At 42.2% G+C, this 13,815-nt stretch overlaps 1 protein-coding gene across 1 annotated transcript; it reads right to left on the bottom strand.

Moving 5' to 3' along the window:
• Window positions 1-3,158: 3,158 nt before the first annotated feature.
• Window positions 3,159-5,642, bottom strand: id4 (inhibitor of DNA binding 4). The gene is made up of 3 exons (XM_072509699.1): window positions 5,093-5,642; window positions 4,104-4,164; window positions 3,159-3,827 (listed from the first exon to the last, which is right to left on the bottom strand). The coding sequence occupies exons 1-2, from the start codon at window positions 5,435-5,437 to the stop codon at window positions 4,117-4,119; spliced, it is 393 nt and encodes a 130-aa protein (XP_072365800.1). The 5' UTR covers window positions 5,438-5,642; the 3' UTR covers window positions 3,159-3,827; window positions 4,104-4,116.
• Between the last annotated feature and the right edge of the window lie 8,173 nt (window positions 5,643-13,815).

The following is a 13,815-nucleotide window of genomic DNA, read 5'->3' as shown; positions in this document are numbered from 1 at the left end:
CCCTGTGGTAGTTCGTTCAGGGTGAAATTGTTATTTCACCAAAGACATCAATTAGTCTTAAAACATGCAATATTATAATTGGACCAGCAAAACCAGAGTTCAGATTTGCGAATTCTTGATGGACGCCATCTCAATTAGGACCAAAGAGGAAACACCGGTGGCTCTGGAGAGTGATGGTCTGGCCCACCAGATACCCAGCATTTTTTTTAAATTAATGTCCAGTCTATTGACCTTTAGTTGGCTGGATGGCTGATTTGTGATGCAGAGGGACGCCAACAGCACGGGTTCAATCTCGGCCCTATCTGAAGTTACCACTGCCTTCTCAATCTTGTTCCTCCTCTTGAGGTGTGACCCTCAGGTTAAATCACCACCAGTCAGCTCCCTCTCTCAAACGGGACAGCGGCCTGTGGGGACATTCGTTGACTATTCCTAATAGAATTATGTTTGCAATCCAGACACAGGCGGAAGGTAACGAGCAGCAAATGGTTAAAATAAATATTCTGACACCGCCGATTATCTTTTCTCCCTTGAACATCACTGGCCTGTAGGGGGCGAGATTGAACGCAGAATTCAATTTCGCTCCCAGTTACTCTGATGGGACCTGTGCTCGAACCTTTGCAGTGTTGGGTTGGGGACCCGTTCTTAAAACCCCTCCCCAGCAGCGGCACACTTAAAATGTATACACATTCACCGGTCCACCTTTAAATCGTGGGCTTCTGAAAACACATACTGTTCAAAGCAGTCAGATGCCTGTGGACATAAAGCAAAGTTCACGGTGGTACATTAGCCAGTCACTTTTTAAGAAATGGAAGGGATGGGGGTTAGTCTGCAAAACGACTTTAAGAATATGGAGCACAAAACTGCGTTTTAAATACATTTATCTTGCGCCAGTTTTCTTAATTTGAAAGGTTCTCCCGTTAACTTTCATCTGTGTTTTTGTTTGCTCTGTGGGTTTATGGAGTGAGGAATATAATCATCCCTCCTTAAAACTCAGTGAGGCTGGTACCTGCGAATACCTGGCAGGGAGACCAACCACGTGTGGGTTTTGTACTGCACTGGTATTTGGAACTGCACCCAAATCTGCCAGCTATTTAGGAGAAAACAAAAATGCTCAATATATTAACACACCCAACTATCCTGCTGCCGCCGTCAAAGTGCCATCAGCTTAGACCCCAAGCTCAATAACACAATCCAAACCTGGGCTGTTCAGTTCGAATGCATACAACAGCAGCGAAACTATAACCCCCACCCCCTCCCCAAATGTGATCCTGTTAGAAGCGATCTCTAGATGATTCAAAGGGTGAAAATCCGATTTCAGGAAACCTAATCAAATTGCTGTCCTGATCCGTTTATTTTTCTAACCCATTATTAAATTAAATCGAAACGCGCGCGTGTGTATATATACCTATCTTTGTACAGATGTGGCCGAATCTAGATCGAGGACCCAAGATCAGGTCAGATCGTTGGGAATTAACTCCCACTTCAACAGCAATTCCCAGACACAAGATGAAGATGAAAGAAAACGCTATCCTAAATCACCAAAGGTCCCTACATCCCCAAAGTGCGTTCTTACCGAACAAGGCGCGCAGCTCAAAATCGGACCGACCAACCAGAACCCCCCCCCCCCCCCCCAACACACAAAAACAAACCAACGATCTAGCTTTTAATTCCTCCTGAAACTCGCTGTAAAATGTGGAGAAAGCCCGTCCACCCACCCACCCAGACCAGAATTTACAATCCCAAACTCCCAGACACCTCTCCAGTGTGTGAGGTTGCTGCTCAGATTCAAAACAGCCTCATCCTCTGCTCCCAGGAATCCGGTCATGGTAACTAAATGTACCCACCAACATCTAGAAACAGGCTCTTTGCAATAATCTATATCCATTTCTGACGGCCTGTTCCGCGGCCCTCGATGACCCACTTCTGCACCAATTTTAGAAAAACAATGTTCCGGGCTAGATACATTTATTCAAAATTGTTCACCTCCAAAATCCAATCAATCCCTCCATCATTAAGCTCAGAGGAAATCCAATCACATCATGTTTTCGGCGATCCGAACCCACAGAGTCCCCCCTCCCCCTCAAATGAGAGATGGTCTCTGTATCCCCGGTGCTTTGACTCCGTTTAGTCACATCGCCGCACGGACGTATCTATCCCACCCCCTCAAAAATCTCTTCACACGGCTCTGGACACTCAACGTCAGATGATAAACACTTCTCAAAATACTCTCCATTTCTTTGTGTTAGCTTCGTGACAGGTAACGAAAAACTGTTTTTTTTAAATGAAACTGGCATCCGGATTATTTAATTGTTTATTTAATTGTCGGGATTAATTTAGGTGAAAAATGGTTGTGTGCGCGACGCAAAAAGACTTTCCGAGCCAGGGGATACAAGTTTACCAAATGGCTGCAGCACCTGACACCGTGTCAAACATTCCCTGTCCCATCTCTGGAGGGAGGTCACCCAACTGGATGATTGAGACGCCTTCGTCGATTTCACAAATGGGTCAATATCATTTTTTCACACATGAATTGGTCACACCGTAAATTAACACTGGCGATATAATTCAGGGGCGGGCGGGGGGGGGGGGGGGTGGGGGGGGAGAAGAGGGAGGAATTAAACCAGTAGTTTTTGGAGATTCAGAGGTTGGAGCGTGGGCAGTTTTGGAGTGGGCTGCATCAGAGAACAAAACGTTCGACCGATCTGTCACCTTCTGCTGTAGCTTTTTTCAACAGTTTCAATAACAAATCGTCTCAATGAACGTCTCCCACCCCCACCCCACAGTCAGCTGAAAATTGTTTTGTTTTTAATTTTCCCGCATCCCTGCCTCCAAGAGCCAAGGACATCGACAAACTGAATTGAAACGTTGGGGAGGGAACTAAAATGAAATTGCATCAGTCAGAAACCGCAAACAGGAGGTTGAACTTGCAACGAAGTTAACAAACTGAATATGAAATTATGCTCATTTCGGATACACCCCCCCCCCCCCCCCCCCCAAATTGCCTCAAGTACTCAGCAATTTTATCAGCAAAGTGCCGCCTCAGGCTGAGGAAACCATACCATTTTTAGTCGGGTCACTTGAATTATTTTTAAACACGATTTATCTTCTGTGTACATCGCTTTCAGTCGAAGTGGCGGGAGGAATGAAAGAAAGTGTAAAACTGTACAAAAATCTTTTTTTTTAATAAAAAATATCTTATAATTACAATGATCTATTAAAGCATATACATTTCCACGTACACTCATAAAGAACATCTTGAATATGTACAGCAGGTTAAGATTCGCCGCCCATCCCGCGTTTGTTATTTCTATACAATGTGACTTTTTAAAAGATTTGTTTCTTTTTTTAATAAAAAAGCGGCGAATCCACACTTCCCTGGCCCAAACCAGTCTTCTATTTAAAACACGACAGAACATCTGGAAGATTCTGCTGCATTAGTAAAGGGCGTCAGTAATCAGCTGCTTTTTAGTCGATGAAACTTTCTACGTCTTTCCTAGATGGGTTTCGCTGGTCTCTTCCAACGAGCCGCCGACCAGCCTGGCGACGTCACTCAAATATTTAGCCCCCCACCCCTCCTTTCCCCCCCCCCACCCCACCCCAAATGTCCCAAGATCAGAGCTCTTTGTGGTTGTAACGCTTGTGAGCAGTAGAGAGATAAGTAGTGATTTGGCAGAAACCCCTCGCTCAGGGTGGGATCCGTTGGACAGGTTTTTGGCGTTGATAGCAAGGATTAGATTTTTTTGTCCTTTTCTTCCCCCCCCCCCCCCCTTTCCTCTTTTTCCCCTCTCTGGTCTGTGCGTGCGTGTGCGAGCGATTCTCGGGCACACCTGTATAAGAAAAAGAATGAACAGAGGGGGTGTGTGAAACACTACTCCAGACTGACTGGCGCCACCGACACAACACAAGGCATGCTTGATCAGTAACCCAAAACAAATCAGGGTCAGTCAGCAGCTCTATCCCCAACCGTACGAACTTCAAACCAGGGACAGCTGCACGCTCCTCGTACAGTTAACACACACACACTAAAACGGCAACGTTTACTTCTAAGGCTAGAAATTGACGCGTCATTTAAAAGCGAAAGTAAATATTAAATAATGGCTCACCTCACGCATCACATCAGCGGCACAGAATACTGTCTTCTGGTCTTCTGACTTTAGACCCAGCCTGCAAAACACATACAAAAAAACTTTTGAATATTCCTGGCATGTTGCATTTTATCTTTGGCAAGAAGACGAAAACATTTTGAGAAGCACTTTACAAATACAATGCCGAGAATTACACGTCGTCATATCGAAATGCATGTGCTGTTTTGTAACATTTACGATGCGTAACAACACCAGAATTAAGAGACGGGTTTTAAAATATCCCCCATCCCCCCCCCCCCTCAAGGGCCGAATTGAATGGGACTGGTTTTCAACGCTAACATATCTCACTCTCTCCAGCCTGGTTCCAGTTATAGTTTCCACCCAGCAAAATAAGGAATAGGCCACAGAAATAATCACGTTTCCTGTTGTAATACATTCGGCAGTAATGTGTTTCCAAAGGTATAATCACACCTCAATATGTAAACATTTTTTAAAAATGAAGCTGCATCACTTTAATCTGGGATTTCTGGGTCGCAACATCGCGCAGGAGTGGATGCTGATGTATTTCAGTGCAGGCATCCATCCAGCAATCCCAGCAGTTCGGTGCCGTTAACATTTCACTGGGAACATGCCATCAACACACACACACACTTGTCACATGCCTGCAATCCTGCAGGAGTTCCCACTGGTAGTGTGGGGAGCACACAATGAGAAAGGGTGAGCCTGAATGTCGCCTCTCCTCTACCGCACGGATGGAAAACGGGAGGGAAATACGGGTAGTTTTGTCATTTGACATTAAAAAAATGCTTAGCTCTGAAGATGAAATGGCTGAAGTTAATAGATAACAATAGGTTTTATTTTGTAATATGGTTATTCCCCCCCCCCCCCCGCGCGCGCCTCCTTTGTAGGAGTACCGGAGGCAGGAATTGCTACTCGGGAGATCTCGCTTTTGAGTGAAGTTTTGTGACGGTCCCTTTTTAAATAAAAAAAATAAAAAACAAAAATACCTGGTCCGTGTTGAGAGCTGTCAGAGGATTTCGGGGCGCCGTGGGGCAGATGGCCGGCTGCGCTCTCACCAGAGCCGGGTGCATTTCCAGAGCCAGCTGCAGGTCCAGGATGTAGTCGATCACATGCTGTAGGATCTCCACTTTGCTCACCTTCTTGTTCTGAGGGATGGTGGGGACCAGCTGCTTGAGCTTGGAGTAGCAATCCTTCATGTCGTACTGCAGATCCAGGGAGTCCTCTTCCATCTTGCAGCGGGCGATGCTCAGGCTGCGCTCCGACAGGCAATGCAATGTCATCTCACCGCAGCCTGCCTTCTTCAGAGCAGGGACATCACTCACTGCTTTCATTACGCCGCTAAATAACACTTCCGTTTTACTGGAACTAACAATGCAGATGATTCTGCAAGTATGTTGCCTTACAATTGCAAAGACAGAAGACAAATACAAAATATTTTTTAAAAATAAATATAAACCTTGACGTTTTTTTAATAAAATCTGATTTTTATCCCCCCTCGCAGCTTAAGATTCCACCGCTTGCCTCCAGAGGTGCAAAATTCACACTGAAGTAAGTGTGGAGATCGCTGCGCTTTATAGCTGCAAAGGGAGATGATTGGCGGCTTGCTTATCCAATCAGGGACGGCCCAGTGCGAACATTCCCGCCCCACCCCGCTCATTGAGCCAATAGGAAGGCAGATGTGATGGGCCAGCTCCCAATGCCCGAGGGTCGGTCCAGGTGGGCGGAGCTGGGCTCTTGTCAGCGGGGATGGAGGAGGAGGTGCAGGGAGCAGAGAAGGCAGGCAAATTCGTTGCCGCTCTGCTAATTGATCACACTGTAGTTCGAGGGGACAGCAAACTGGAGCATCTTTCATACATCATATATAGAATGAGAGAGAGTTCACTATGCGCTGTAACATGAAGGCGATGCCCGAAACCAGAACCGATTGTCACTTTCGCTACCTGAGGAGCGTTCAGCAGCTCCACACCTCGCGGTGACTCCCCTCGATTGAAACACTGCTTAGTATCAGTCAGCCAGTATGTGAAAGAAACCGACAGGGTCTATTTCTGTCGTGAACGTCTACCCCCCCACCCCCCCTGCCCACTCCGTTTGTTTAAATTAACAAGAACACTACTTTGAGATTCTGCCATTTGAAATCTTTCTGGAAAAAATGTGAAGATGTAAACCCTCTTGAGCGGCTAGTTCTAAAAGGTCTCCCCCCTCCAAATGGGTTGCTGTTTTAATATAATATGAATTTCTATGGAATGCATTGTCTGTTCACCAACTATGGGTCCACCACTTTAATTCGTATTAATGATTTACTAACAAATTGTGCTGCTATATTTAGTGCAAAAACAACAGTTTCGGTTATCATTTCACCATGTAGTGGAGTTGGAGATTCACGGTATCATTCCATCACTGCTGCGGGCGCATACCACATATTACATCAAAGGTGCGGCTAATTTCCAGGAAACAATTGTTTCACATTCGCTGTGACAATTGAGGGTGCAAAATGGTTATTTCTCCCTTTTTGTATTCTCCATAATATTGTACTTAAATTGTACACGGGAGGTGGAGATATTCGCTGTTAACTTGTCGTAATTGAGTTAATTGTGTGTAACCTGGACCCCAGATAAAGATCTCGCAAATCTGTCCCAGAAATCGCAACCATATTTTGAGGATGGGTGTCAACTTACGATATTAAAAAGAGTATTCTAGAAACGACCAATTTTAGTCAAATTTATGGATTATTTATTATAACGATTATGGTGCAGATCAGCCACTTGGAGATACTTATTCTACAGCACTGCACATATTATTCGAATAAAAATCACTCGGCCATAACAGCAGGTCATTTCTGTGTCTGTGTGCGTGTGGATGAATCCTGTGCCTGTTTGTGTGAATATCTGGGCACCTAGTTGGTTTGGTGCGCCTAAATACATTGGGGTACATGTCCATTTATGTATTCATCTGTAATATATTAGTGTGGCTTTGTGAGTTAGGAATAAATAACACCGAGACAAAAATGATCTTAATACAGATAATAATGGAGACATGGGAACGACGACCAAGTTATAATAGAAATGCAGTTTTCCGGTTATATAGTAAATCACAAAAGCAGAGCTGATGGGAACGTTTAGATTAGTGTCTTAAAACCAACCCAGGGTATCAGTATTTATATAGATAGATATAAACGAATGGATAGAAACGAAGACTGATAAATAGATTGCTATAGGGATAGATAGCTAAACAAAACATCCTCCAGTTATGAAACATAATTGACCGGAAACATTAACACTTTCTTTCACCTGAGATACTTTAATTACTTTTTACCAGTATTTTCAGTTTTTTAATATTAGATGGGTGGGCAGTATGTCCCTTTTACATGATGAATATGATTGATGCATTGAAGACTGTACAGCAAAAATGTGCCAGATATTGTCCACCATAAGCTACATAAAACAGGGATCATTGGTTGTGTGAGGGGGGGGGGGGGTCTTCATTGGTGATGGCTCTCCTGTTGATCCCCCCTCTAATCTTTCTATCTCTCAGGTCTTGCCTGGCACAATAGCACAATCCACAGATAGAGATAGATAGGAGAACAGGAGATAGACTGAATTTTAACTTAACATGCCAATTTTTTTTTGCCTCTGGTCTGCTCTTGTTCCAGTAATTCTCAGTACAGACGATGTAATGCTTGTGTGCTCCATCTGACTGATAAATGATGTAGCTGAAATCAAAATATTAATAATTGTGACACTTGCATTATAAATTCAATTAAAAATAACTTGCAGCTGATTAATGGAAAATTATGTGGCTACCGCGTACAATGGTAATATATAGAATTATTTTAATGCTGCAATAAAGAAAATCAACACTTCGTCAGTTTTGATTTAAACTAAAGCAGTTGGTGGTTTTATTACAAAAGCTCTTAAGAAACAATATGTGTACCCACTATAACTGATGTGTTGTATTAGATTCAATTTGCTACATCATATGCTTAAAAGGCCAATTCATGCTTATTATTACCATTTTGTGGATTTGTAGGATTAATTGGGGATCTGAATTGGATCCTCTTCCAGCCAACTTCCTTAGTGCAAATGACAGCTTCTATATGCACTCTTCCACCTCCCATTAACTGAAGTGTTATGTTTGTAATGAATGAGATGTAGCATGCCTCACACAGAACTTTCAGTGATGTCAAAAATAGCACAGGTTTCCCACCAGAAATTGCTGATCTTTCTTATAGTTGGAAAAACATCAAGCCCAGGCTAAAAAGACTAATCTGTGATAATTGTAAGATATAAATTTACACAGCAATGTAATCAGCAGGTTATTAGCAATAAAACATTTGTTTAGACAAATATGGTAATAACAATGTTTAAAAATATTTATCAAGTTCGTTTCACTGGCATTTTTTTAAGAAGTCTTAGAAATCCGTTACATGATTTATGTAAGCTTTTTTTAGAATCCTGACTCACCAAGACATTTTGGATGTACAGTTCAAACAAACCAACTAAAGATGAGAAACAAATCAAGCCATGTGTACTCAGAAAAGCTTCCAGGCCATTGTGCTGACTTTAAAACCATATTCTCCAATGGGATAGTCTCCAATACATCCATATTTTTCTTGGAGTGGAAAGCCTAGATATATTATTTTAGGAATTAAACCATTTTTCTCAGTTTTGATGTAGATCTACAAGTAATTAACATAAAAGAGGTGTGCGTCAATTTTAAGTAGTACCAATATGCCAGAACGGATCTATACATGTGCCTCACACCCTGTATTCTCCAAATCCAACCCTCTCCACCACCTAACAAAAAATTACAACCACAGAGCTATCAACACAAAGCAGTTTAAATTGATCTTTTGGCCTTTATTTTAAAAGAGACTTGGAATTTCTAGAACTAAACTAAAGGCTGTAGCACACACATGTAATTTGAAAGAGGATGGATCTCTGTGGCATTACAAGGGCTACCAAGTGCACTGACAATGTCAGAACAATTTCACTTTCCTTACACAATTCTGACTTTCGTTTCTGTCTTTGAATTTGACCTATATTACAGCAAGACTTGGGCTTACAATATTTGCAGTACAGTTGTGGATTTAGTTCTGTGACATTTTATTTGTGACGTTTAGGTTTCTTCTAGAACTGCTAGTTTGGTTCACCACACAATATGCCTTTGAAAGTCATGCAAATGGTTATTACTACCAGTTGCCCAGATCCAGAGCTGACACAGAAAAATCCCCTGCGATCTATACTGCATACTCTGCTTTGCACTCATATTTGTTAATGACGGCTGAAGGTATGGAAAGGCTTATATCTGAGTTTTGATATGGCAGTATGATAGGAGGCACAGTATGGTCCGTAACCAAGAGCACTAATTACAAAGGAATTGACTAAGTGAATGGGGAAAAAAATTATAGACAATGTATTTTGAAGTGGAGAAATGTGATGCCATACATTTTGGATCTAAAGACAAATTGGAATATTTTAATGGGAAATAACAATGGGATTTAGGTGTCTATGTAAACAAATCACCAAAGATTAGTGAACGAGTACAAGAAGTAGTTAAATTAGTTACCGGAATGTTGACTTTTGACAAGATAGTTGGAATTATAGTGTGAGGAAGTGCTGCTTCCTTTGATCAGACCCCATTTGGGTAGAGTTTTGGACACACAACTGAAGGAAATCCATATTGAACTCAGAAAGAGCACAGGAGTTGGAATATCAGGGGATATGGAGAAAAGGTAAGCATATGGAGCAGAGGGACAGTTGTGCAGGATACAGCTAAGTGGTCAGACATGCTTGAGGGAATATTATGGGCTACTTCTGTTCTGTGAAAACCAAGCAGTTTTTCTCCTGCTCAAAATCAGGCAAATTCCACTATTTTGTTCGACAAAATTATAAATAGACAAAGCATTGGTGAATTAAAAATTAGGTAGCTGGGAAAATAATTCCTTTGTTCCTGGAACCAGGACTCAAAACTGTTCTAGTTCTTTCACCTTTTTAATGCAACGAGCTGCCAATGCGGACATAGACAAAATTCTTGACATACATTAGTCAGGATGCAGAAACAGCAACTGAACTAGTTTTCCCTTGAAGGGCAATGAGCTGTTAACACAAATTTCTGTTCTTCAGATGGTATGGGGGCCTAATCATCTCAGTCCCAAAACATTGCCATTGCTTCAAATATCAGGTCATGAAATATTGAATCTGGTTTATTTTTGCTGTGAAAGCAACTCGTCTGTACCTTCGCAACCCCATTTTTGTTTTGGGCTTTTGTAGATTGGGAAGGCCTTGGCAATATGTACATGCACCTCTGCCGAGATGCGAGACCGATTGTGAAGAGCACAGGAAAATTTTATTAACTCCCACACAATATATTTGTGTGCTGGCGTGTGTTTTGGAATCTTTAAAAAATGCACATCCTTGAAGGGTTTGTGTCTACCGGGGGAAGCCTGCAGAGGAGTGGGAACATTCTGAAAGGTAACTGGAAAATGTTTTGGTACCATCATATGCAACAATTAGATGTTGTATTGTAAAAAGAAGTTATTTTTCATTGCAGTGATTCACCACAGGGCTCTGTCCTGCAAAGCTAAATTAAACATTATGCTGACCACCATTAAAAGTACTTTTTCCAATCGAAAAAGTGCCACAATACATTCAAAAATGTAGCAAAATGTGTTAATAAAGCTGTTTGTCATTAGTAGTACTGGGATTTAAATGTGCAGACAATGCTGACTGTTTAAAAAATCCCCTGCTTTTGAGTAGTAAAACAATTCAGGCACATACTCTCATCCATTGATTGAGAGGCAATCTGCTTCTGATTTCTTATATTCTTAAATGGAATGAAATGAAATGAAATGAAAATCACTTATTGTCACAAGTAGGCTTCAATGAAGTTACTGTGAAAATCCCCTAGTCGCCACATTCCGGCGCCTGTTCGGGGAGGCTGGGATGGGAATTGAACCGTGCTGCTGGCCTGCCCTGGTCTGCTTTAAAAGCCAGCGATTTAGTCCAGTGTGCTAAACCAGCCCCTAAGAGAGGACATGGGGCGAGTTTCTCCATCCTGCCGCACAAGATTTCCCAACAGCGGAGAATTCAGCCCATCATCTTTTCTTACAAATTGCAGGATGTTGCAATTTGGTCATTATGAATGCTTGGCTGGGTTCCCAAAAAACTGTGAAATATTTAGTTCTGTTCACACAGATACTTTGGGGAATGACTTGACAGGGTTTAAAACATTTTTAATAACATCCTATCTTTTATGGTTTCAGGGTACTTGGCTTTGGTTCACACAACGTTAATGGCCACTTAAAAGATTTACTTTTTTCAATGGAAATTTTTTTTTTCAGCATTAATGACAGAATTTTGAGTCAGAGTTTTATTACATTGTCACAGATTTCATTTTTTTAGACCTATATTCAAATAATTCCCATTGTTATTGCATGGCTCCTGAGGACTGTACATAGTGGAAATTGGGTGAGTGGCTATGGAGCATAAATTGGTTATGGGATGGCATTGGAGATCTGAGGAGCCATGGGAGAACTAAGAGGACATGGAAAATTGAGGGGCATGGGGGGATATAGAAATTCCTCTCTCTTGTCTTCTACCCAATCACAGGCCTTTCTCCCACCCACCCCTTGCTCAAATCGGGCAGGATGCTCTGGTGGCCGACACAAAAATCGCATTTGGCAATTGGTCGGAGAATCCCCGTTTGCGCCAAAATCGTTTGCGGCGCCGCTTGAACGATGCTCCGCCCCCTCTAAAACGCATGCCCTATGGGCGGCATCAGGACGTCACCTGAGCTCCTCCTTCAATGCTCCGCCTCCGATGGGCCGAATTCCTGACGGCGTGGGTCACTCATGGTATTTTTTTTCGTGGACCCCATGTGGCAGCTGCAGACTGGGTCCAGCACTGTCACAGTCGGGGGGTGGTGAGCCATTCCGTGGGCAGGGGGAGAGCTTTGGAGGAGGCTGGGCGGACTGGGGGGGGGGTCTGGGGGTTGCGAGGGGGTTACTGGGGGACATTATTTGGTCGGTCGGGTCCACGCGCAGCCGGAGCCATGTTGCACGGCGCCACCGCCGCAGGTCGCCACCATGTGCATGTGCGCCCACGGACCCGGCAATTCTCCGGCCATATCTGCAGATAAAGCCCGGGGCTTTACGCTGCATGGCTGCTAGCCCCCTACCGGACAGAGGATCGGTGCAGCTGGTGCGCCATTTTTTCTAGCGTTAAACGCCACTGTTCCCATGCCGGCGTCAGCACTTAGTCTGTAAATCGGAGAATCCAGCCCCATATTACGTCCCTAACTTTTCCAAATTCTGATGAAAGGTTATTGACCTGAGATTTAACTCTGTTTCTCCCTCTACCCACTAAGTATTTTCAGCATTTTCTGTTTTTATTTCAATTGACACTTAGTTTGACATTTTCAGGCAAATGCTCTCTCACGTTGCCTGTTTGAATTTATTCTCTTTGGACTTCACGCGTAAGTATATTAATTGCTACATTCACGTATGAATTAATACTTGATAGAATATAAAAGTTTCTGTCCTCCAAAAGTCTTGCAGCTTTTTTGACTGTGTAAGGAACACCCTGTGAACAAAATAGTTAATACTGGGATTGTTCAAATCTTTTTTTGTTTTTGAGTACGTTATCTTCTTGTGATTACCTGCTGCTGTATAATTTGCTATATGTAAATATAGCTGATTATTAGTTTCAGTCTGAGATTAATGCTATTTGCCAACCTTTGGATTAGATAGGAGATAAAGGTGGTCTCTAATGTGTCATCATGCAAGAAAATGGCAATTGTTGCCATCCAATTCATGAGACAACTGAGAGTACAAATTGTTGAATACTGTGATTTTGCATATGTGAATACCAGTTAGAAATATTGAAAGAGCATATCAGCTGCAAAACTTCCTTCTTAAAACGTCGCAATTTAATTATCTCTCAATTGTATTATTTATTTCATTTGCACCATTTTTTTAATAGCATTTTTATATTTGTATCTCAATACGTTTTAGAATTGGTTCTCCTAACCATCATTTTTGGGACCAAGTTTGCAGAGGCCTCTATCGCCATCTTATCCCATAATAGCAAAGATGAAAATGGTAGTTCTCATATGGTCTCATGTGATCCTGTGTTTTGCTCAATACAGAATAATGTGAACAACTACCATCTGAACACTCCCCATGTTAACATTATGCTGAATGTATTGTTTTATATAACAGATACATTGCGGAATTGGGCAGGTTATCTGTTCATAATGCAAGCCAAGTGATTTTTGTTGCAACAAATGTGGAAACCGGAGATCCAATGAAGACAAGATACTGTAAATTCCTCTGCATTTTATTGAAACATAGGAAAATAATATTTTATCCCCTTGCTTTCCTGAAGTTGCTTATTCATGCTGGGGTATACCTTCATAGGCGCCAACAACCGTATATTGCCATGTGATCAATTAGCCGAGATATTTAGTGCTAATAAGAATAACTGTCATTTATATAATGACGTTCACATGGTAAAATGTCCCAAGGTGTTTCACAGGAGCAATGTCAGACTGAAATTGTCACACTGCCGCATAATGAGCTACTGGGATAAGTGGTCAAAAGTTTGATCAAAGATGTAGGTTTTAACGAATGGTTTAAGGGAGAAATAGAGGCAGACAATTTAACCATGAGGGTATCAGAGCCAAGCTTAATTAACCCTGTTCTCATCATATA

This window comes from Scyliorhinus torazame, chromosome 6 (assembly GCF_047496885.1).
Source record: "Scyliorhinus torazame isolate Kashiwa2021f chromosome 6, sScyTor2.1, whole genome shotgun sequence".
Classification (NCBI taxonomy): domain Eukaryota; kingdom Metazoa; phylum Chordata; class Chondrichthyes; order Carcharhiniformes; family Scyliorhinidae; genus Scyliorhinus; species Scyliorhinus torazame.
The sequence above is the reverse complement of the archived record's forward strand: the minus strand, read 5'-3'. Positions and strand labels throughout refer to the sequence as shown.

Coding starts and splice junctions, on each gene's coding strand:
- id4 (XM_072509699.1), bottom strand. CDS start 5,437: ATGAAAGCAGTGAGTGATGTCCCTGCTCTGAAGAAGGCAGGCTGCGGT. Junction 4,165..5,092: donor CAGCTCTCAACACGGACCAG/GTATTTTTGTTT, acceptor TGTGTTTTGCAG/GCTGGGTCTAAAGTCAGAAG.